A 21,987-nucleotide genomic window follows, 5' to 3' on the forward strand; every position below is an offset into this window, starting at 1 on the left:
TACAAACTCCGCTAACCCGGAAGTAGTACCTTGGGTTACAAGGTTTGTTTTTCAAATGTTTATCTGGAATGGAATTATAGTCTACTGGCTGTCCTGTGTGACCTTGAGCAAATCAGGTGGTAACTTATTCCCTGCAAAGAACATGTAAATTAGGGACAATTGCATGGATCTTTTGATCAGAACCATTGTTTGCCCCAGGATGAGAACAGAAATCGTGTGCCGGCAACACGGCGGCAGTGGGAGGCCCCATGAGCGAAAGCGCACCTCAGGTTAATAACGGTTTCGGGTTATGAATGGACCTCCAGAACGAATTAAGTTCATAACCTGAACAATGAGTTATGGGGCTGCAGTAGGAGGGAGATCATTTGGCCCCTGGTCATTTGGGTGGCATCTTTGCCAGTTCTAGAGTATCCCTTTTGAGGTGCATCAAACAGAACAAGAGATACAGTATTCCAAGCACCAAAGATTTGTGTAAAGGGATTATTACAATGTCAGCATTTTTATTTTAAATCCCTTTCCTGGTTATCGCTGGCATGAAATTTGCCTTATACACAGCCACACACTGCGTTGTTGATGTTTTCATGGAGCTATCCACCAGGACGCCAAGATTTATTTATTTACAGCATTTTTACCCAGTTCTTTAGCCAAAAAACTTGCATAGCAGCTTGCAAAAGGTCACTAATAGGACAGTTGCTGTCCTCAGCCTTTTCCTGAACAATTACTGCCAGCGCAGATCCCATCAGCATATCTATATGTGGTAGGATTTATTGCCCCCCTCTCATTTTACACTTAATAGCATTAGGCATGTTCATACCCATTGACTTGGTTTGGAGAAATACTTTAGGGGCGCCTCACAATCCCATTTTGTTTTTCATACCCCTGCATAATGTAGGCTTATCTGTAGCTTTGGCTTACCCATCTCTCCAGGCCATTTGTGAACAAGTTAAAAAGCATAGGCCCGGTACCTTCCCACAGAATAGATACCTGCTGCTTACATCCCTCCATTGTGAGAGCTGTCTCTGTATTCCTCCCTTCAGCTTCCTGTTTTTTAACCAGTTGCCAATCCATACGAATACCTCTTCTCTTATCACATGACTGCTAAATTTACACAGGAGCCTTGGGTGAGGAATTTTGTCAAAAGCCTTTCAAAAGGCCAAGTACACAATGTGCTGGATCACCCTTATCCACTTGCTTGTCATATATATATATATATGGATTCTACTATGCTCTCTCTCTCTCTCTCTCTCTCTCTCTGTGTGTGTGTGTGTGTGTGTGGTTGGCTGAAAACTGCACTGTTAATTTTGCAGATGAATACAAAAATCCCATCTTAGCTCACATCACTCCAGCTTGATTTATACTTTTGAGAGAATAAACTACTCATTGCTGCTGTAGAGACAGCAGAGGGAACAAAACAAAAAGCAAAACACATACTTTAAGCCGAGCTATAGGCAAGCAGATTGTGTTGTCATTTGTTGATTTCCAAGCAACTACATTTCCAGAAAGTTTGATATATTTAGAATTCAGAGAACATTTGGACATCTCTGTGTTGCCTTCCAGCTGCATTCTTACAATCTGAGACACCGTAGCTGAAATCTTAAACCAAAACTGTGTTGTAAAAATGTAACCCACAAACAGGAGGTTGAATTTTAGGCACTTAAATCTTTCATTCACACCAAATGACCCTTTTGAAGGCTTAAACTTTTTATTGTCTCCCTCACTGCCCCCAGCTATTACAAACCGAGGAAATGGTAGTTATATAGCTGCCCAGTCTCAGTAGCATTTTCTTGAACATGCACTTGAATTGCAGTCCACACATCATCAGCCTGCCAAATGTTCAGAGGACTGCTGCTAAAATGTATTCACTGTGGTTGTCCTTAGCTGAAACAAAATCTCTTTCCTTAGAGAGGATATTCACATATATTATACAGTGCAACGAAAACTTTAGCATAAATATTATACAACCTAAGAATTGCAGTACAAAATTGTTGTTGTTTAGTCGTTTAGTCGTGTCCGACTCTTCGTGACCCCATGGACCAGAGCACGCCAGGCACTTCTGTCTTCCACTGCCTCCCGCAGTTTGGTCAGTACAAAATACAGAGGCCCAAAATACAGTACAGTATCTTGCTTGCATGATAGATTTGTATGAAATTAATTTTTAAAGTGTGGCTTAGATATAGAACTAAGCAGTTTCATTGAGCAAATGAAGAGAGAAAGGAAGGGAGAAAGTTATATGCATCTTAATTTGGTCCTAGTCCAAGCACACAGCTCATTGCATCATAAACTTATTCTTGGAATGTACCAATTCAGACTACAGACTACAGATACAGGACAAGGGAACTTCTCTACAGTGAGAAAGTAGCCTGTTAGGGAGACAATTTCCAGCCTATCATTCGCCTTACTGATCGTCTAGTTTTCTATGCACAACAAGTTTTTAAATGGTCAGGGCAGCCATTCATGAGATTCCCCCACCTGCTGTCTGAATTGGTATAGCCCAGACACAGTTTATTACAAACTATCTAAGCATGACATTGGTCATCGTGACTGACAAATCCCTCACATTTCAGCAGGACTTAGGCACATCCCATCTTTGTGCCCAGGGTATTTAGGAATTATTGTTTTGCCGATCCGAGTACTTGTGACAAAAAACTCACAGAAAACATGTGACAGAGATGCTCAATATGCAAAGAAATTCCTAATATATCAATTCTCATTATAAAGGACAATCTAGAAAAATACACACAAACACTGGTTTGGTTGCAGTTTGCTCTCTAAATAAAGATTAAATATGCTTCCATTCACCTTTTTTTGGGACAGGGCGTTGCTGCTGCTGTCTAGTTCTTTTACCCCAAATGTTAGGTTGATGTGGTTCTACCCAGTTATTTTAGATGACTGTGACTTCAAATATAAACAATGTCTGATCTGCATGAGTAATGGAGTCCCAGAGCTCTTTGGAACTAAAGCTGTAGCAAATGCTTGTTGATATCTTTCTCCTTGTCATTCAAGTCAGCTGATGTTGTGGAAGGGCTGAATCAGTGCCTGGGTTTGGTAATAGACCTGAAGGGGGTCAACAAACTGAGGCTTTATCCTGATAGATCAGAGGCCCAGTGTCATGTATGGAGCTGCAAGTGTCCTTGGAGCATGGAGTGTCCTTCACCGGTTTTGAGTGGTACATTAGCAGCATCCATTGTCCAGCCACGGTTATCCATGCTCTTTTGGACTACTGCAACACATTATGCATGGGATTGTCTTTCAGAATTGTTCAGAAGCTTCAGCTTGTGTGAAGTGTGGCAGGTAGACTTTGGGTTAATTATCTCACTTGTTTAGAGAGACTTTATGGGCTGACTATTTGTTTCTGGGCTCAGTTCAAAGTTCTGGCGTTTACCTTAAAATCCCTAAATGGCTTGGCACTGCGGTGAAGGAAGAAGGGTATTCCTATTTAAAAAACCCCTAAAACTTCCCCTCCAGTGGTTCTTCAAACCGTATTGCTGCCACCATTTAAAATCACTTATACCCATTGCACCCTTATCCTGCAATTAACCCTAGAGTAACTGTGGAATATAGGCATGGTACAAAGCTCGTAAGATATAATTACTATAGTCAACAAATATATCAGTGCTTATTTATTACAAGATTAGGTAGGGCACAAGCTTATGTGGTTACTTTAATATAGCACTGTCTCTTTAAATGCGTCAACTTGCTACTGTCACTTTAAATACCAAAGCTTTATTTTACACCACTACTAAAACAAGACAGTTTTGAGGAACCTTATTAAAGCACCTTTCCCATTTGCACTTGCATTTCCTCCACCCCACTTTAGCCTCACCAACACTATATAATTACTAGGATATTTTGTTGAAGCCTCTGTTTCAACCACTACCATCAACCTACTGAAGCGCAGATCTGTTTTTGCTGTCCCATCATGGAATCTACAGTACCTCTAGCTTTCCTACCAGAGCCTAGATTTGCAGACTGACTCGCTCACTACTTCTCCCCTCTCAGCTCTGTAAACAAAATTGACCCCTCTGTAAATATGTTTTGCCCTCTTCAGCTAGCCTTTAGCCACCAACAAGCCTTGGGCCACCAAACTCCTCAGCCTTCCTTTCAAGTCTCTTCTCCCTTGATCCTCTTCTTATTCTAGGTGTCACCAAACACTAGCCAAGCCTGACTGATCATGGCTGTTGAGCGCCAGTCGATTGCTTAAAATTCTAAACCTGCAGCAGTCAGCCAGAATGTGCGTATTCTTCTGTTCTTCTGCATACTTCAGCCTCTGCTTAGCTGTTAATTAAGGTCCCCCAGTGACAGTTAAACCAACGTTCACATCCCTAGGGCTGCATATGGGAAGATGGTTGAGATCACCAATACCAGGGGCACGGAATGAGCTTCACCCTTATGCAAAGCGCAGCTTCTTTACTGTCTCCGGTAGAAGTTGTACCCGTTTTGCCTTTTAAAATAGGAAGTAATAACCACTTGACTACACAGATTTATCAATGTGTCATCAAAATAATCCGTTCGCGCTGAAAACAAACATTTGGCTATCTCGATACCACAGAAGCACTGCCGGAATCATCATAATGCATAGAAAGGGAGAGTCTGATTTCTCTCAAAAGCACAAGACTGCCACCTGGAGTAAGAAAGCAGTTTGTTACATGACAACTGTGATTTTGTACAATGATTTATATAGCAGAGTCAGCCAATGAGCCACATTGGCTGCCAAGGCAAGTTTTGCACTCTTCAGAAAGACATGGCCACAACAGCCCCAAGTTTCTCACAGGGCGACATTCCAGGATTTGGGAGTAACTGCAGTAAAGGCCCTTGCAGCTGATGTCCCTTTCAAGTTTGAAGTTCTACAGTTCTACAATTCTACCGCTGTGAAGTAACAGGGTCTGGGCAGCTGACTGAAACTGCTGTAAGGACTAAACTAGAAAGCTGTGTCTCTTAAAGTATCAGTGAGTATCAGTGAGTACTGTGAGTATCAGACCAGGAATGGATTTAAAAGGTAAGTACCAGTACAGTGGTACCTCAGGTTACAGACGCTTCAGGTTACAGAGGCTTCAGGTTACAGACTCCGCTAACCCAGAAATAGTACCTCGGGTTAAGAACTTTGCTTCAGGATGAGAACAGAAATTGCGTGGCGGCAGCGGGAGGCCCCATTAGCTAAAGTGGTACCTCAGGTTAAGAACAGTTTCAGGTTAAGAACGGACCTCCAGAACAAATTAAGTTCTTAACCCGAGGTACGACTGTACCTTGAATTCAACCCAATATAATATGCAATTATGAAAGGTGAAGTCTCCAGAACAACAGCAGTAGATGAGAGACTAATATTTATGTCCAAACTTCCTCAGGAAATACAGTAAGAAATCCTCACTTTAAACACACAAGATATTACAGCACCATATTTTCCATACATTTCCTAGGTGGAAGCCCTTCTAGCTTCTGATGAAATTCTGACCAAATACATGCATATATGTCTATGTTGTATGTCTCTAGTGAGCTTCTCCTTAGGCTGTTTTACCCGAGTCGCTCCACAAACATGATATAAAACACAATGTTGTGGGATCTAGAGAGTCTTATCACCTCAACGATATGCAGAAGTTTGGCTTCTGTTCCTCCATCGTTTTTCATTTTGAAGGCTTATCACTCATAACAATTGGTAATGTACAATTAAAATGTTTTATGTTGTACTGTGAAGGTTTATTGTATACTTTAAATCGGCTGACTGAATTCAGCCAGGAAGCAAACTAGCAACTAATACATTTCTTCAAAAACAGACTGCAATATATAACTGAGCACCCAAAATTGGTCAGGAGGTGAGAGCAGCTCCACGTACAGCACATTCCAGCAGCAAATTGGGTACAAGGTATGGATAAGCATGACAAGGTTTCTGTTCTGGAGCCTCCACAAGAACTGCTTTTGGCAAGGTCCCCTGGCTACTGCCACCACCTGCTTAGGCTTGCATAGATTCGATTTCTGGTTGTTTAACTGGCATCACATATGGTGGATCAACGAAACACCTAACACAGTTTCTCTTCTTCAGCCACAATTTAACTTCAAGCCGTATGAACTGTAATAGGAACAGGGTGGAGGGATGGAACGGAGAAATGTAAGCTACCAAAACCTCTATTGCAAGCAGAACCAAGGCCCTGTGGGATGTCATGATAGCGAAATCTGGGAACGACTAGAGGAGGTGCCAAGGTAATTTCTCTTAGATCTTCTTGTCCCTTGTTCTCAAATGAACTCCTGAGTGTTAAGTCCAGGATTCTCCCAAACGGAAACACAGGCTGCGGAAGTCCTGTTCTACATACAACCAACCTATGAAAATGCAGCCCCAGGAAACTTGATTGCTCCAGTTTGTCTGCATAGGAGAGCTGAGTAAGGAGGGAGAATTCCAACCATTACTTCTGAAGAAGAAGAAGGAGGAGGAGGAGGAGGAGTTTGGATTTGATATCCTGCTTTATCACTACCCAAAGGAGTCTCAAAGCGGCTAACATTCTTCTTTCCCTTCCTCCCCCACAACAAACACTCTATCATGGCATAGTCCATAATCTGTACTTCTATTAACCTTATTTATGGAAGGAATTACTGGGCTACAACCCAGAGAATTTTTATTACTAGTTATGAAACTATAAGGTAGTGCAGTCCATGTGTTCTTTGGCCCTGCTTGTTGACTTTTCTTGGAGCTAGAACGATCAGGACCAATGCCACCAGCAGTGACAATGGAGCCACCTCAGAATCTAACAGAGCCGAAGCTAGCTCAGCCTTGCCTCCCATTTTGGCACGTCTGCTGATAGCTGGCACTTCCACTCGCCCACACATTTGACGGACTGATGGGAGAGCGCCACGTCAGTGAATGGATATGCCTCCACGCAACCCAAACCCTCTTTTCCAGCCCAGGGCAAACTGGGATTAGACTGCTCAGTTACCCAATTTGTAGTACTCCTACATTTCTGAAATTTGAGACAAGATAAAATATGTTAATTATGCACCAAGTTAGAAAAACAAAACACTGTTGTAAAGCAATTATGTTTTGATACTGCATGCAAAAGGAGAAACCGCAATCCCATGTACACTTAACTCCCTTGAATGCAGTGAATCTTGCTTCCAAGTAGCTAGACCGGTGACTGGGAATGGCCACCAGGAGCATAGAACACCGGTCCTAAAGGATCTTCACTGGCTCCCAGTGCTGACCTTTAAAGCCCTAAACGGCTTCAGCCCAATATACCTGAAGAAGGGTCTCCACCCCCATCGCTCAGCCTGGACACTGAGGTCCACCTCCAAGGGTCTTCTGGTGGTTCCCTCACTGTGAGAAGTGAAGTTACAGGGAACCAGGCAGAGGGCCTTCTTGGCAGTGGTGCCCTCCCTGTGGAACACCCTCCCTTCAGATGTCAAGGAGATAAAGAATGACACAACTTTCAGAAGACATCAGAACGCAGCCCTGTGTCGGGAGGTTTTTAATGCTTGATGTTTTTATTATGTTTTTAGATATGCTGTAAGCCACCCAGAGTTGCTAGGGAAACCCAGCCAGAAAGGCGGGGTACAAATAATAAAATTATTATTATTATTATTATTATTATTATTATTATTAGTAGTAGTAGTAGTAGTAGTAGTAAACACGTGTAAGACTTTGCTTCATTTATGAACAGAAACATCCCTGTTGTAATGTATGTTTTAGTTTAGGAGAGGGCAGATTTCAAGTGTATAGGATCCATGTTATTTTTCCTAGAAACTCAAGATCCATGAGCTGCTGCCAAGTGCAGAATAGTGGTGGATGCTTTGAATTTGGGAATGAAGATGGTGCTTTCAAGTAAAACCATTCCAGGTCTCTCCTTTTCCCCTCCCCATTTCCTTCATTTCTGCAGCCTAATTAGGCAGGGCTGGGGGAAGAGTCACCCAAAACTCATCTGATAGACCTCAATCTACCTTCCGACTGCTCCTGCAATTTATAGTTCACAGACTATAAATTCATACATGAAAGGTTTGAAACAATTGTAAATCAATGGACCTTCAAAGTCAAACAAAAATGACAAATACTTTGTATGTGTAGTATTTATCAGTTAGTGTTTATTTGAATTTTACTGTACAGAGGCAGCCCAAATTTCCACTGATAACCATTTAAACATGATATACATATATACACATGAACCAAGCAATTTCAGCTTCTTGAGGACTTCAAGCCAGTTTCATACAGAGTTCAAGGCATATCACATGAACAACATCCATGAAATGAAAATAAAAATCACCTTGTTTTCTGTAGTCTTGTTCTTGTGTGAAACATTTCCTTTTCCAAATCTTTACAGTGGAATAATGGTTTAACAATTCCACTGGGCAATAGTGCAGCTTCAGAACTAAAGTGCATTTCTTCAAAAATGGTCCCTTACTGAGCATGTTTTGTTCCAGGGTCAGTCAGTTCTGAAGAGCTAATATTTTTTTTTATTAAGCAGTTAATTACAACTTCATGTTCATTGCCACTTCCATGTATGAAGATGAAAGAGGGGCCCTTTAATGACACATTAAATAGTTTAGGGTGGCTATAATATGCGGCACACAAGACCTGTATAAAATGACAACCCTAATCTACGTTTTCACATTTTTAATTTAAGGATTTTTTTTAGCATGACAGCACAGTATAACTTCGTCATTTAGTTGTGAAGACATTATTCCAGAGCAAAACCAGCATGAAAAGGGGAAGGCAAGATGTGACTTTACCCTCAACTTCTGTGCCAAAGGAAAGGTTAGGGGAGAAATATTAGCTCAAGGCAGAGAGTTCGCAAATCCAGTGCCTGCTCTTGTTCTCTTAACTGTAGTTGAGACAGAAATTTGTGGTGCCTGCACTGGCCCTCCATGAAGCACATCCAGGGAAGTCCATGAAGTGGAAGCTCAGTAATCAAATGCCTCAGTAGTCTAGCAGTTCTTCGTATCTCTGATATTGCTCACTGTAGAGGTGGACACAAAAGACAAGCCATTTGAAGAAAAGGAATATACTGGAATAGCAAACCACATTCAGGTAATCTGCTGAACATATTTTGGTATGGGGGTAAAATCCAAAAACAACTTGTGCTTTAAATCACATTGAAACCAGTGGGGTGAACTTGAGCAGTAAAAACTCAGAAATGTAACAGATATTAATGTAACCTAAGTGTTTCGCAATGTTTAAGACTAAAACTTTAGATAAGGGGTGGCTCTTTCTAACCCAGCTTCTGTCTGCCCACTGAGGTTTTTTCCTAGTCCATACTGAGCTTCTATTTTATTCCCAGATGTTGAACTGTCACCTACCCTAAACTCCTTAATCATTTTATTAATTATATTGAAATAATTAAAATAAAAAAGTAAGATTCCTTATCACACATCTGAGACTAGGTGCATCTGTAGATTAGCAGACAACATGCATTTATGCCGATACAGGTTTTAACCACGTTTCCAAGGAGCAGGAAACTTGTAATTGCATGTCATTACCATATTTACCTCCATAATCATCCATTGCCTGTCTACTTTCACGCGAGATGTTATCCATATTTTTCAAAACATCAGTATTTGGATCGTCCAACGGCACTTCACATAAATAAACATCAATGGGTCCCTTTGTGCTTTTGATGCGTACTTCTATGCAGTCCTGCAAGACACCAACATTGGCTGAGAGAAGGGTTGGACCCATGCTGTAGTAAACATTCTCATAAAAGGTAAAGGTAAAGGGACCCCTGACCACTAGGTCTAGTCGTGGCTGACTCTGGGGTTGCGGCGCTCATCTCGGTTTATTGGCCGAGGGAGCTGGCGTACAGCTTCCGGCTCATGTGGCCAGCAGGACTAAGCCGCTTCTGGCGAACCAGAGCAGCGCATGGAAACGCCGTTTACCTTCCAGCCGGAGCGGTACCTATTTGTCTACTTGCACTTTGATGTGCTTTCAAACTGCTAGGTTGGCAGGAGCAGGGACCGAGCAACAGGAGCTCACCCTCACCCCGTTGCGGGGATTCAAACCGCCAACCTTGATTGGCAAGTCCTAGGCTCTGTGGTTTAACCCACAACACCACCTGCGTCCCTCCCATAAAAGGTAGAGATGTTGTAAAACTCAAGGCCTTGACATATTTGGAAAAGAAAAAAAAATTAAGGTCCTAGACAGTACAGTGGTACCTCGCAAGAGGAATGCCTCGTAAGACGAAAGAGTTTTTCGTTTTCTGAGTTGCTTCGCAAGACGAATTTCCCTATGGGCTTGCTTCGCAAGACGAAAATGTCTTGCAAGTTTGTTTCCTTTTTCTTAAAACCGTTAATACCCAGGGTGCATTGCTTGAAGAGGTGCAGTTCCGTGCTTCGCAAGACGAAAAAACTCGCAGAACGAATTAATTTCGTCTTGCGAGGCACCACTGTAAATTGTTTTTTCACACAAAAAGTTTGAGAAGGGTCCCAAATCCCATTTGCTATAGATGCTGCTCATCTATAAACTTACTTTACTTCTGAGGCTGGCAGGTTGGTGGGCGGGGTGGGAGAGGAACATGATACCACTCAGGGAGGAGATCTGGTTCAAGTGCCTGCCCCCTACCTTAAGTTTGACCTTAAAACATGTGTAGCTAGGTCTTTTAAACTGCCATCCAACCCCACCCAGGTGATTTATAAAACATGCCAGGATGCACTTACTTGTTTAGGAGTTGGTACCTCCATTTTGGTTTCTTCTGGAGCCTTGATTGCAATAACAATCTGTTCTTGAAAAGTCTGAATGCTACGGATATCTTGGTAGGTTACATAAGCTAGTGTACGTGATTGTCAAGGAATTTCAATAGCAGTAGAATGTATGTTTTCATATGAAGTACTAGCACTATTTTAATTGCAGTTGCTCAACGCCAGCAAGTCAAAACTCTTACAAATGCTTCAGAAAAAGGATATCTTGCCTTTTCTTTGTCATCTGTTAAATCATACAATTGATGAGCACTGTCCTTGATTAATTCATCTAATGCTTCCTCCATTTCTGTTAAGTCATAAAGTTCATCTCTTAACTTTTGATGCTCTGGTGTCCTGATAGTAATATGCTTAATATCTGATCCACTAAAATAGAATACGAAGTTTTTTAGACTTTCACACACCCGCTAAAGAAAGAAGCAGCATTGCATTACATACCAATATCTAGAGGAGCTTTTGGTAAGAACATGGTCAACTCTTGGAAGTGAACATTTATCAATTGGCAGCTACATGTTTCATAAAAGGAAGCCAAGCCCTAGAGAATACTTACTAATAGCCTAGTTCTCTGCAGAGTTTGGCACACCTAAGCTCATGAACATCTGGAAAAGGATCAGACTATGTATTTGTGTGTTATATGCTATATTTGTATATTATATACAGAATCTACCTTTGTTTAATAATATGAGTTGCATAAGGTTGCATAATTAAGGCTACAATCAAATACCAATGTATAAACAAGTGCCATTTTACTCAGTTAAGATTATTTATATCATTTCTGAATTGCTTCTCATAAAACATCCCAAAGTGATTCAACTATAAAAACAGAAACAATGAAACATGTATAAAAACAAACAATTTGAAATCCAATACATAATCAGACTTGGATAAAAATCTTTACTTGGGCTTATTGGGAAAGGAAGGTCTTTGATAGGCACCAAAAAGATAGTAGTGATACCACTTGTCTGATATGCAACAGGAAGGAGTTCAGAAGGGTAGGCATTGCTCTAGTACATGTCCAATCCATAAAAAGTACAGAGTAATGCTGCACTTAATTAACACAAGATCTCAGTTCTTGTTTTAAAGCCATAATGGAAAATCAACTTACACCCACTGGATAAGGTTCTTGGACCTTTTCTGAATAAGATGTATTCCATCCAGCACATTTGTGATATCATACACTCTTCGCTTCCGCACTCCTAGTGTCCGAGAAACCTCATTTAAATCAAGAACCCCTTCTGGTGAGACTTTGACAAGGTCCATGAATCTCCTGGTCAAATGAACCAATGATCCATCATAGCGGGGCTTTCTGCTGTTTATAGACTCTGTACAGGGTTAAACAGTAGTTTGTTAGCCTATGACAACATGGTGATCAACATGGTGATGAATTAAACCATCCTGCCTGAGATCAGTCACTTCAACAATGAAGCAAGTTGGAATTTGGTTGCCTTCAGATTGCCAGATCTTTACAGGAGGGGCCTAATTGTTATAAAACAGAAAATTAAATGGATACTGTATTTCATTTCATTCATTTCTTTAATAAAATTTCCATACCACTTGTTTGTAAAAAAAAACCCTTCAAAGCAGTTATAAACGTTCACAATTATCAGCCAGTATACATTTGGCTTTTATGCACAGCCATAAATTTGCTCAGGCCCTTTTCGCTGTGCCAATTCATATGTAATGGGGAACCATTCTTTCCTATCACATGAATGAGCCTGCATGAGCCCTGGGTTAATTTGCTCCCCATATCCTGCGTGGTTACAAAGATAACACGTCTACTGTTAAACGAACAATATTTCCCTGTGGTGCCAAACCTGAGGAACGGTGGATTATTAAACAAAACCCAGTAACAACCTGGTTTGGACGCAATTATAATCAATGAATTGCTTTTGCCTGGCATGGCCCATGACTGGTGGGCACTGGTGGTGGTGTTCCATTCTGTGTTTTTCAGAGTAGTGGGTTTTCCTTTTCCCATTCAGTGATGACAGAATATGGTCATCACTGAGTATGGTGGTTGCCTTTACGCCAGTCCCTTACCCCACAGTATAGCTCATTCAGTTCAAAATGAATAGGCAAATTTTTACAACAATACCTAACTGTGCCATTTGTATAAACTTATCATTACTTTCACATGGACTAAACTTTAGAATAGAAAGTTGCAGGGCAGCAGCTTCCTACTCAAGATTCTCCGAATTTTAATCACAAACATACTTAGATGTAGATTGCAGTATATCAAATGAGTTTCTGTTGGAAGAAATTCCATCAGGTGTTAATGGGAAAAACGAAAGAACTTACTTTTAACTTTCACAAAGGGTGTTTCTTTGCGATTAAAAGACACGAAGTGTACATCATCTTCATTTTCAACTTTAATGTGTGCCTATAAGAAATATGTAGGTAATTAAATATTATTTCTTCTTAGGGACATGACCAGTTCACATAATAAACGAACTTTCATCATAGGTATTTGGTGTCAGCTATACAACCAAGTTATATGCTGCTGAAAATACAGTCTCCAAAGCGTACTGAAAGAAGCTTCAAGGTTTCTCAGTATCTTACAAGTAATGATGGTCAATATTTCCTTAAACACACTTACTTGTTCAGCCATTATCCATCTTCTTTGTAATTCACAGGTGAAGGGGAATGTTGCTGTATTGTTTTTGTTTGTCACTATGTTATGCATTTATGAGTTTTTATATTGTAAGCTCTTTTTTGGGTTTTTAAAATTGGGCTGTTGTTTTTGTTTTGATTTTATGTATTTGATATTTTATGTGAACTGCCCTAAGACCTTCAGGTATAGGGAGGTATAGAAAGAAAGAAAGAAAGAAAGATCGCCCTGTGATCCTTGGATGAACGGCAGAACAGAAATTCAATAAATATTATTACTTTATTCATTAAATATAAAAAACACAATTTGCATAGGGATATGAGAAATGGCGCAATGGGCAAATGCTTCATTCAGCACCATCTCACGAAACACTATTTTTACATATTTTACATATTTATTAACTTTGCGTTCCACCCTTCACCCAAGGACCACACAGCGGTTCAAAATACAAAAAAGCGTGGACACAAATGACCCACGAAACAAGCAACCGAAGCAAAAAACGTGCACGCCTCAACACAGAAGAATGCGCGAGACACCCAACATTATCTTGAAAAATCACAAAAGGAAAAAAAGAGGACCGAAAAAGGTTCGGCTTAGTAATGGTAAGGCTGGGGTTCAAGATGCAGCCACAGACCAAGTAGTAAACGCAGCAGCAGCAGCATGGTTTTAACTTGAGGGAAGAAGACACGTGCATGCGTGTGTTTGTGTGAATGTGAGCGAGGGAAACACGTCCACCATTCTACTCCATGAAAGGTCCTAAACCTATTCCTTTTTTCTTTCTTTCTCTCGAACTTGTTCTTTCACACAATCCCATCCCGTCCCCTTCCCCACAAAAACAGCGACCCCAGGCCCCTTCGCAGCACAGGCCAACCCGCCCGCTCCCCGACCTGGAGTCCCAACGTCAGCCCGCGATCGCTGCCCCGAGCTGAGGTGAGGGGACGACGACGAGGATTACCCGCCGGGGCTCCTCCGGCCTCAGGACCCCCTTCTCTCGCCTTCCCCCGCCGCAAGGACCCGAGAGCCCCGTTTCCCGAGCTGGCAAGCAGCCGACGGAGCCGGGCCTGGAGAAAGCGGCGCACGAAGCCGCCCGCTCCGCTCCCCCGCCTTCACTCACTTGCAGCAGGTCCATGGAGAGCTGCGGGAGCAGCACCGACGGCTGCTCGGGGCTGTGCCCCACAGCGGGAGCGGCCATCTTGGGCGCCCTCTCTCCCCAGAGGCGGAGTCTCCGGCGGGGCCTGAGGGGCGGAGGGAGAAACCGCCGGGCGGCCTTGCGGTGAGGAAAGCGGAAGGGCCGGCCTTTTCCCGGCGCCTCTGCCGAACAGGCCCGCCCTCACAGCCTCCCGACCGCCTCACGGGGGCCGCTCCCTGGGAAAGGCGACCCCCCAAACCCGCCCCTAAAAGAGCCACCCTTGTGGGGTTGCGCCGCCCCATTAAAGCCCACAATGGCCGTTTCCTTTCACCGGTGCCTCACGAACTGTTATCCTTATATCCACCCCCCCCCCACCCCCGGTCGTAAGAGGATACATTGAAAGGGATGGCAAGAAGTAGCCCACTTAATAGGACAAGGTGAGTACCAGAGAAGAGGTTCGCCGCCAAAATGCAGGGAGCGGCGCTTGCTTGTGTCCCCCCCCCCCGCCGGTCTGGAGGTGCAGGACTCGAACCCATGGCTTCAAGTGACGAGAAAGGAGGTTTCCGAATAAACGTTCAGGGGGAAGTTTCTGAGGTGGAATCTACACAACACACACACAAAGTCCTTTTTAAAAAAGCATTTTTCAATTAAAAAAAATACTGTACATTGAATTTCCCATAAGGCTCACCATCGCCCTCTGGTGTATATAGCACTTAAAACACGCTTAACATGGCTGTATAGCTGACAGTTAAGAGTTGTTCAACATCGGAACTGGGTGGTGGACTCTCCTTCCTTGGAAGTTTTAAAAAGCAGAGATTGGATGGTCATCTTTCAGGGTGTTTCCTGCATTACAAGGGGGTTGGCCTGATGACCCTTGGAGATCCCTTCCAACTCTACAGTTTCTACGATTCCATATACCGCTTGATTGTGAAAACAAACAAACCCTCCAATCACTCCCCCCCCATATCATCATGTACCCCGTGCACCTCATGGCATATTTTAGAAACGCCGCTTATAACCACCAATGGCACATGAATGTTGAATTTCCAACTGTGGATTATTTTCCATGTCGTTCGCCCTCTTCACCCAAGTGCTACTTTTGACATTAAAGCAGTATAACAGCCTCTGTATGGTATTGGTGCCAGCAGAGAGGGCTGGGGCCACTTCCCCAACAGATTCTGTTTCTATAAATTAGAATTCTCTGATACCCACCTGCCCATCTAGACAGCAGTATGAAGCCTTTGTCACTTCAGGCAAATAAAGTAGTTCTTCACACAGCACACAATTGCTAAGGAATATGTACCCACAAGATGTAATGGCAGCTAGCTAGGGTGGCTTGAAAAGAGGATCAGGAAAATTCATGACAGGACTTCCAATGATAACTAGTGTCAGAAGTAGTATTCCTCTGAATAGCCAGTGCTGGAAATCAAAAGCGGGAAGCGAACCTGAGAGCAGGATGCTGAGATAGCTGTTCCTTTAGTCTGATTCAGTATGACTCATCTTAAAAGACAGGAGACTATTCCTAGCAATGGGCCTGGAACCAGCAAATAGCATGCTTTGGTTTTAATAAATTATTATTAAAATTATTAAATTTTTATACTGATCTATATCCCTAGATTGCAGAGTGGTCCACAGCACAAAACTACAATATAAGAAATACAAAATACATAATGGAGCAGGTCATCCTGCATCAAACGATGGGTCACGTCACTTTAGTTCAAATAATTTGCTTCCTTTTCCACCAGATGGCAGTAATTTCACTCCTGAAAAATACTGTGCATTTTATTCTTCTTTGGCTACCCCAGTCATGAACCCCATTCCCAGTACAATCTTTGTGTGTTTACTCAGATGTAAGTCTGAACTTAATGGGTCTTGCTCCAAGTAAGCCTATATAGAACTGCAGCTTTAGTACACTTCCAAACACAAATGTACCGTATTTTTCGCCCTATAGGACGCACTTTTTCCCCTCCAAAAATGAAGGGGAAATCTGGGTGCATCCTATGGGGCGAATGCAGGCTTTCACTGAAGCTTGGAGAGCGAGAGGGGTCGGTGCCCACCGACCCCTCTCGCTCTCCAGGCTTCAGGAAGATATCCGCAGCCTAGGCAGCCCTGCGGGAGGTCCCGCAGGGATGTCTAGGCTGCGGATAGCAGCCTGCTTCCTGGAGCATCGGGCGCCCTGAAAGCAGAGCGCCTGGCGCTTCGGGAACACATCCGCAGCGTGGGGAGCCCTGTGGGAGTTCCCCGCAGGGCTCCCCATGCTGCGGATAGCAGCCTGCCACCCGGCAGGTGGGGCGCCCTGAAGCAGAGCGCCCCTCGCGCCGGGCATACATCCGCAGCCTGGGGAGCCCTGCAGGAGTTGCCCGCAGGGCTCCCCACGCTGCGGATAGCAGCCTGCCGCCCGGAGCGCGGGGCACCCTGAAGCAGAGCGCCCCTCGCGCCGGGCAGACATTGGCCAGCCCCACAAGCTCGGGGGACAGCAGGGAGGCGCAGCGCCACCATCCCGCTGTTCCTCGACCTGGTTCGGTTTCCCGACCTGCTTTTGGGGGGGAAATAAAGAAATGTTTTTTCCCTTTATTTCCCCCCCCCAAAAAAACTAGGTGCGTCCTATGGGATGGAGCGTCCTATGGGACGAAAAATACGGTATCCCTATACTATGTATAATTATTCAGAAGTATATCCCATTTGGGACGCGGGTGGCGCTGTGGGTAAAACCTCAGCGTCTAGGACTTGCCGATCGCATGGTCGGCGGTTCGAATCCCTGCGGTGGGGTGCGCTCCCGTCGTTCGGTCCCAGCGCCTGCCAACCTAGCAGTTTGAAAGCACCTCCGGGTGCAAGTAGATAAATAGGGACCGCTTACTAGCGGGAAGGTAAATGGTGTTCCGTGTCCTGCGTTGGCTCACCAGATGCAGCTTGTCACACTGGCCATGTGACCCGGAAGTATCTGCGGACAGCGCTGGCTCCCGGCCTATAGAGTGAGATGAGCGCACAACCCTAGAGTCTGGCAAGACTGGCCCGAATGGGCAGGGGTACCTTTACCTTTATATCCCATTTACCGTATTTTTCGCCCTATAGGATGCACTTTTCCCCCTCCAAAAATGAAGGGGAAATGTGTGTGCATCCTAGGGGGCGAATGCAGGCTTTCGTTGAAGCCTGGAGAGTGAGAGGGGTCGGTGCGCACCGACCCCTCTCGCTCTCCAGGCTTCAGGAAGCTGTCCGCAAGCCTTGGGAGCCCGAGGAAGTTCCCGCCAGGCTCCCACGGCTTGCGGAGAGCAGCCTGTTCTGGGGGCTGGGGTCGGGGGGAACTCGGGCTTCCCCCGCCCCACCCCCGCGCCTGGGGGGGGAAATAATTTTTTTTCTTTATTTCCCCCCCAAAAAACTAGGTGTGCCCTATGGGCCGGTGCGCCCTATGGGGCGAAAATACGGTAGTTCAGTGGGACTGTGTGCACAGGAGGTTTTCAACTTTTTTGGGTCCACGGCTCCCTTGACCAACTACATTATTTCTGTTGCACCCCTGTGGGGCTCAGGAGCCCAGTTATATCACCCCTTGCCTGCAGAACTGGCAACCCCTCACCCCTTTGCGAACACACTCACTTGTGGAGTGTTCCCTCAGCCCCCTCTCCTTGGGCAGCTGCAGCTACTGTCCCTGGTCTGAGCTGTCCCCTCCCCCTCCTCAAAGAGAGATGCCTCCTCATACTGCCCCACAGGGGCCTGGGAAGCACCCTCGGGCCAGCCTCAGAGGCACCATTCGCTTGGGGAGCTTGTAGCCAGAGCTGTTGCAACAAACAGCTGTGTAAGCCTTTGGGAGGCAGAGACACACGAGAGCATCATAGGAGGGAGGGAAGGAAAGAGGGGCAGAGGCCAGTGTTGCCCGCCACACCCCTGACTATCATTCAAGGCACCCCAGGGTGCCACGGCACACTGGTTGAAAACCACTGGCATAGGGCCTTGCTGGAACATGTGCTTTCACATCCTATGTTTAGGAAAAACACATGTTATTTAGAAGGTATGTGTGGGTGTGTGAGAGGTGTTAACTCAAGGCAGTTAACAAAGAGTTTAAGGAAAAGAAAGATAATTAGAATACATACTCCCTGTAAAAATAATAATTTGCCAATAGTGAATTTATGAAAAACTCAATTTGCTAAAATAAAAATCCTAATATGTAATAGCTACTATTTCTGTTTTAAGAATTTTTATTCACATTGCGTGAGTTTATTTCACCTTTAAAGCTGAAATCTTCCCAATGCTAATTTTCTATGCGTAGTGATATTTTTGGTTGGGGACACATTCATAGATGCATTTCCAGGAAGAAGCATATGCCCCACCACCCTTTTATTTTGAAGTAGGATTGTCCATTAGAAGCTTTTTCCCCTCCTCAATTTTGCTCAACAAAAACTTACAACCAGTGCTATTTTTCTAGAAAAAGAGGTGCCAGAATGAACACCTCCCTTGTTTTCTTAGAATGGCAATGGTGCCCACTGAGCAATAGTCCCTGTGAGTTCCCCCTGAAAAAAGGCCTGCTTATGATGTTCCTTTTATCCCTTGACAGGATTACATATGAAAAGGGCTTATAGCATACTGACATGCATTTCAAGACTGGGTGAATAGCTGGCAACTTGATCATTCCCAGTTGCTTAATGGTTACTTTTCCTAAGCGCTTAACTATAATCACTCTCTTATTACTTGTTATACAGCTTTCTGCAATGCTTCATTGCATCTGAGCAAACATTTGTGATTTTTTAAATGTTTCACTCTAACCCAGTGTGTTTCTAGCATTGGATGGGAAAGTGGAATATAAACATGATAGATAAATAAGCCGTACATTCTGCAGAAACACATGATTGCTAACATTTCTTCTGCCACGTTAAAACGACACACAATTTGCTTTCTGAGTTATTGCAAACTGTTAGATATTTGTGGCAATTATCTATGAATTGGAAAGCACGCAAAAGGCTTCAGGGCCGACTGCTTACCATCAATAATGCAAAATAAATATTGATTTAGGAATGGGTAAAGAATACAGTATTTCTTATTGCACCATGTCAGATGATAAAGGAACTGAGCAAAATACTCACCCCATCCCCGAAATAGAAAACCATAGTAGTTTGAAAGCAGATGTTACATAGACTGAACTGTGATTCAGAAAGTTCCTGATGATTAAAATGTTGCGGCTGCTACAGATTTGCTGAGAGACTATCAGCAAGCTCCTGGCACTCAGCCCTGCCTGCCTGTAGGATGGAGAAATAGTCCTGGCTGACCTTACACGGTTCTTGGAAGTAATTTCTGAGAGACTGTATGTAAAGCCGAGGGAGCCCAGGCAAATACTAGAGAATCCATGGCAATGTCTAAGTTTCAGGATTTGCCGATTAAAAGCCGTACAAATACACACACAAGTTCCTTTTTTAATCACTCTAGATCGGGGTAGGCAACCTAAGGCCCGGGGGCTGGATGGGGCCCAATCGCCTTCTCAGTCTGGCCCGTGGACGGTCCATGAATCAGCGTGTTTTTATGTGTCCTTTTATTTAAAACACATCTCTGGGTTATTTGTGGGGCCTGCCTGGTATTTTTACATGAGTTGAATGTGTGCTTTTATTTAAAACACATTTCTGGGTTGTTTGTGGGGCATAGGAATTTGTTTATTGATTTATTTTCAAAATATAGTCCGGCCCACCACATGGTCTGAGGGACGGTGGACCAGCCCACGGCTGAAAAAGGTTGCTGACGCCTGCTCTAGATGTACATTCATGTACACACACACACACACACTGATTGGAATGAGAGCCGCCTTAAGGACAGTTGCACTCCAGTGATAAAAAAGAAAAGCTCATTAACAGATGTATGCATCTGATTTCACTATCTTAATTTCCAAACTCTTGTCATGCTTGTGGAGAAATTCATATAATTCATCTCCCTGCACAATGTTTCTGAGGAGAGTAACCACGTGCTGCAACCTGGTGGGGGGCTGGTGAAATCCTTTTAAACAGAGTTGTCAGGATGTAAAACAGCTCTTCATTTAGAAAGGCATCTGGCATGGAAGCTTGGTAGATGAAAAATAACTTCTCACAGGAGCGGTTTCTTTCTTTCTTTCTTTCTTTCTTTCTTTCTTTCTTTCTTTCTTTCTTAAGTGTATCTGTTATCCTTCCTTTTGATGCAATTTACAACAAGACGTATTGATCCTCAGAATTCTCTTCCCCTTAAGATTCATCCAATCCTGAGTTTGTGTATCTTGAGTAGTTTGTTAAAGGTGTTGAGAATTATAACCCTGCAAGGGTTAAACCACGGTTCCCAGGATTCTTTGGCTTTGGAGGTGCTTTAAATATGTGATGTAGACATGACCACAGAGGCATGTCTGGCATCTGCATTAGACAGCTTTCAGCAAATGCAGAAGAAGATACACATCTTTACCCTGGTTTTTGACACCTGAGATGTATAATTTTTAGGCCCCACCTTATTTGTTTGAAACTCTTCAGAATAATGTGTTTTAGTGGTTGTAACTTGCCCTGGGACCTTAGGGCAGGAAATTGCTACTACTACTACTACTACTGCTGCTGCTGCTACTGCTACTGCTACTGCTACTGCTACTACTAGCTTTAAATATATTGCAAGGATAGCAAATGGGGTGCACTCTATATATTGCTGGACTGCAACTCCCATCCAGTAGCAGATGGAGTGGTGGCACTCAACTGACCTTCTGCCTGGTGCTTACTAGGAGATAGAGGAGGCACGGCAGCAGTCACTGCATAGCAAATGCCCTGGTGGAGCCATTCCAGAGCTCCCACTGGTAAACTTTCACTACCCCAACCTCACCACCACCACACCCTTCCCTCTAAGTTAGCAGCAGTGATGCAACTGACTGGAGGTCAGGTGAGACCACTACCCCACCCTAACCATCCACTGCTGCTCCCATCACCCCTCACTACTAGCCATGTTGGCTAGGGGTAGTGGGAGTGGTGTATTTTCCTCCTAGGGAACTAAGGGTTGACCCCCATCTTTGTCTAGTTTTGGACAGGCTGCAACAGCTGTTTTGTTTGGCTTTGTGAGATTGTGAATTCCACTCTCTTGCTCCGCTGTAATGATGTTTCTCCTTTGTGTATGTGTGTGTTGTTTTTAATTATTGTATATTACTATACATAACATGGCAGGCAAAGGCAAGTCATTAGTATTTTAAATAAACAGTAAATTATAATAACTGCGCCACCCATTGACATTGAAAGGGTCTTAGCAGGAAGTCCCTGGTCCAATCCCTTGCATCTCCATTTAGGACTGAGAATGTCTCCAGTCTCAAACCCTGAAGGGCTGTTGGAAGTCAATTTGAACGATATTGACCCTGATGGTCTGACTCTGTATAAGGCAGCTTTCTATGCTCCTAAGGCCAAGAAATATATCTTCTTCAACTGTTGGGAGCACTGCTGTCATTTGGTATAGACAGCATTTATGCTAGGTTGACCAATCTGCAATGTAAGGCGGGTTCATATGTTCATATACAGTGGTACCTTGGGTTACATATGCTTCAGGTTACAGACTCCGCTAACCCAGAAATAGTCCCTCGGGTTAAGAACTTTGCTTCAGGATGAGAACAGAAATCGCGTGGTGG

General features: G+C 43.7%; 2 protein-coding genes across 2 annotated transcripts in view; one reads left to right on the forward strand and one right to left on the reverse strand.

Moving 5' to 3' along the window:
• Positions 1–8,038: 8,038 nt before the first annotated feature.
• On the reverse strand, positions 8,039–14,504 carry E2F6 (E2F transcription factor 6). Its single transcript, XM_083607436.1, has 7 exons — positions 14,382–14,504; positions 12,958–13,039; positions 11,768–11,984; positions 10,869–11,028; positions 10,624–10,737; positions 9,460–9,607; positions 8,039–8,930 (listed from the first exon to the last, which is right to left on the reverse strand). The coding sequence occupies exons 1-7, from the start codon at positions 14,457–14,459 to the stop codon at positions 8,899–8,901; spliced, it is 831 nt and encodes a 276-aa protein (XP_083463562.1). The 5' UTR covers positions 14,460–14,504; the 3' UTR covers positions 8,039–8,898.
• Positions 14,505–14,689: 185 nt separating this feature from the next.
• GREB1 (growth regulating estrogen receptor binding 1) overlaps positions 14,690–21,987 on the forward strand; it is a 97,830-nt gene continuing 90,532 nt past the window's right edge. The window contains exon 1 of the mRNA XM_083606949.1: positions 14,690–14,833. The gene's annotated coding sequence lies outside the window, so the exon portion shown is untranslated. The remainder of the gene's footprint in view (positions 14,834–21,987) is intronic.

The sequence above is a fragment of the Podarcis filfolensis genome (genome assembly GCF_964270895.1).
Source record: "Podarcis filfolensis genome assembly, chromosome: 3".
In the NCBI taxonomy this organism is placed as follows: domain Eukaryota; kingdom Metazoa; phylum Chordata; class Lepidosauria; order Squamata; family Lacertidae; genus Podarcis; species Podarcis filfolensis.

Excerpts from the sequence above, each read along its gene's own strand:
- E2F6 (XM_083607436.1), bottom strand. The coding sequence starts at position 14,459 with ATGGCCGCTCCCGCTGTGGGGCACAGCCCCGAGCAGCCGTCGGTGCTG. Across the intron at positions 10,738-10,868 it reads ATGACAAAGAAAAGGCAAGA|CTAGCTTATGTAACCTACCA; the intron begins TATCCTTTTTCT and ends CAATCACGTACA. Across the intron at positions 8,931-9,459 it reads GGCAATGGATGATTATGGAG|TGAGCAATATCAGAGATACG; the intron begins GTAAATATGGTA and ends CCACCTCTACAG.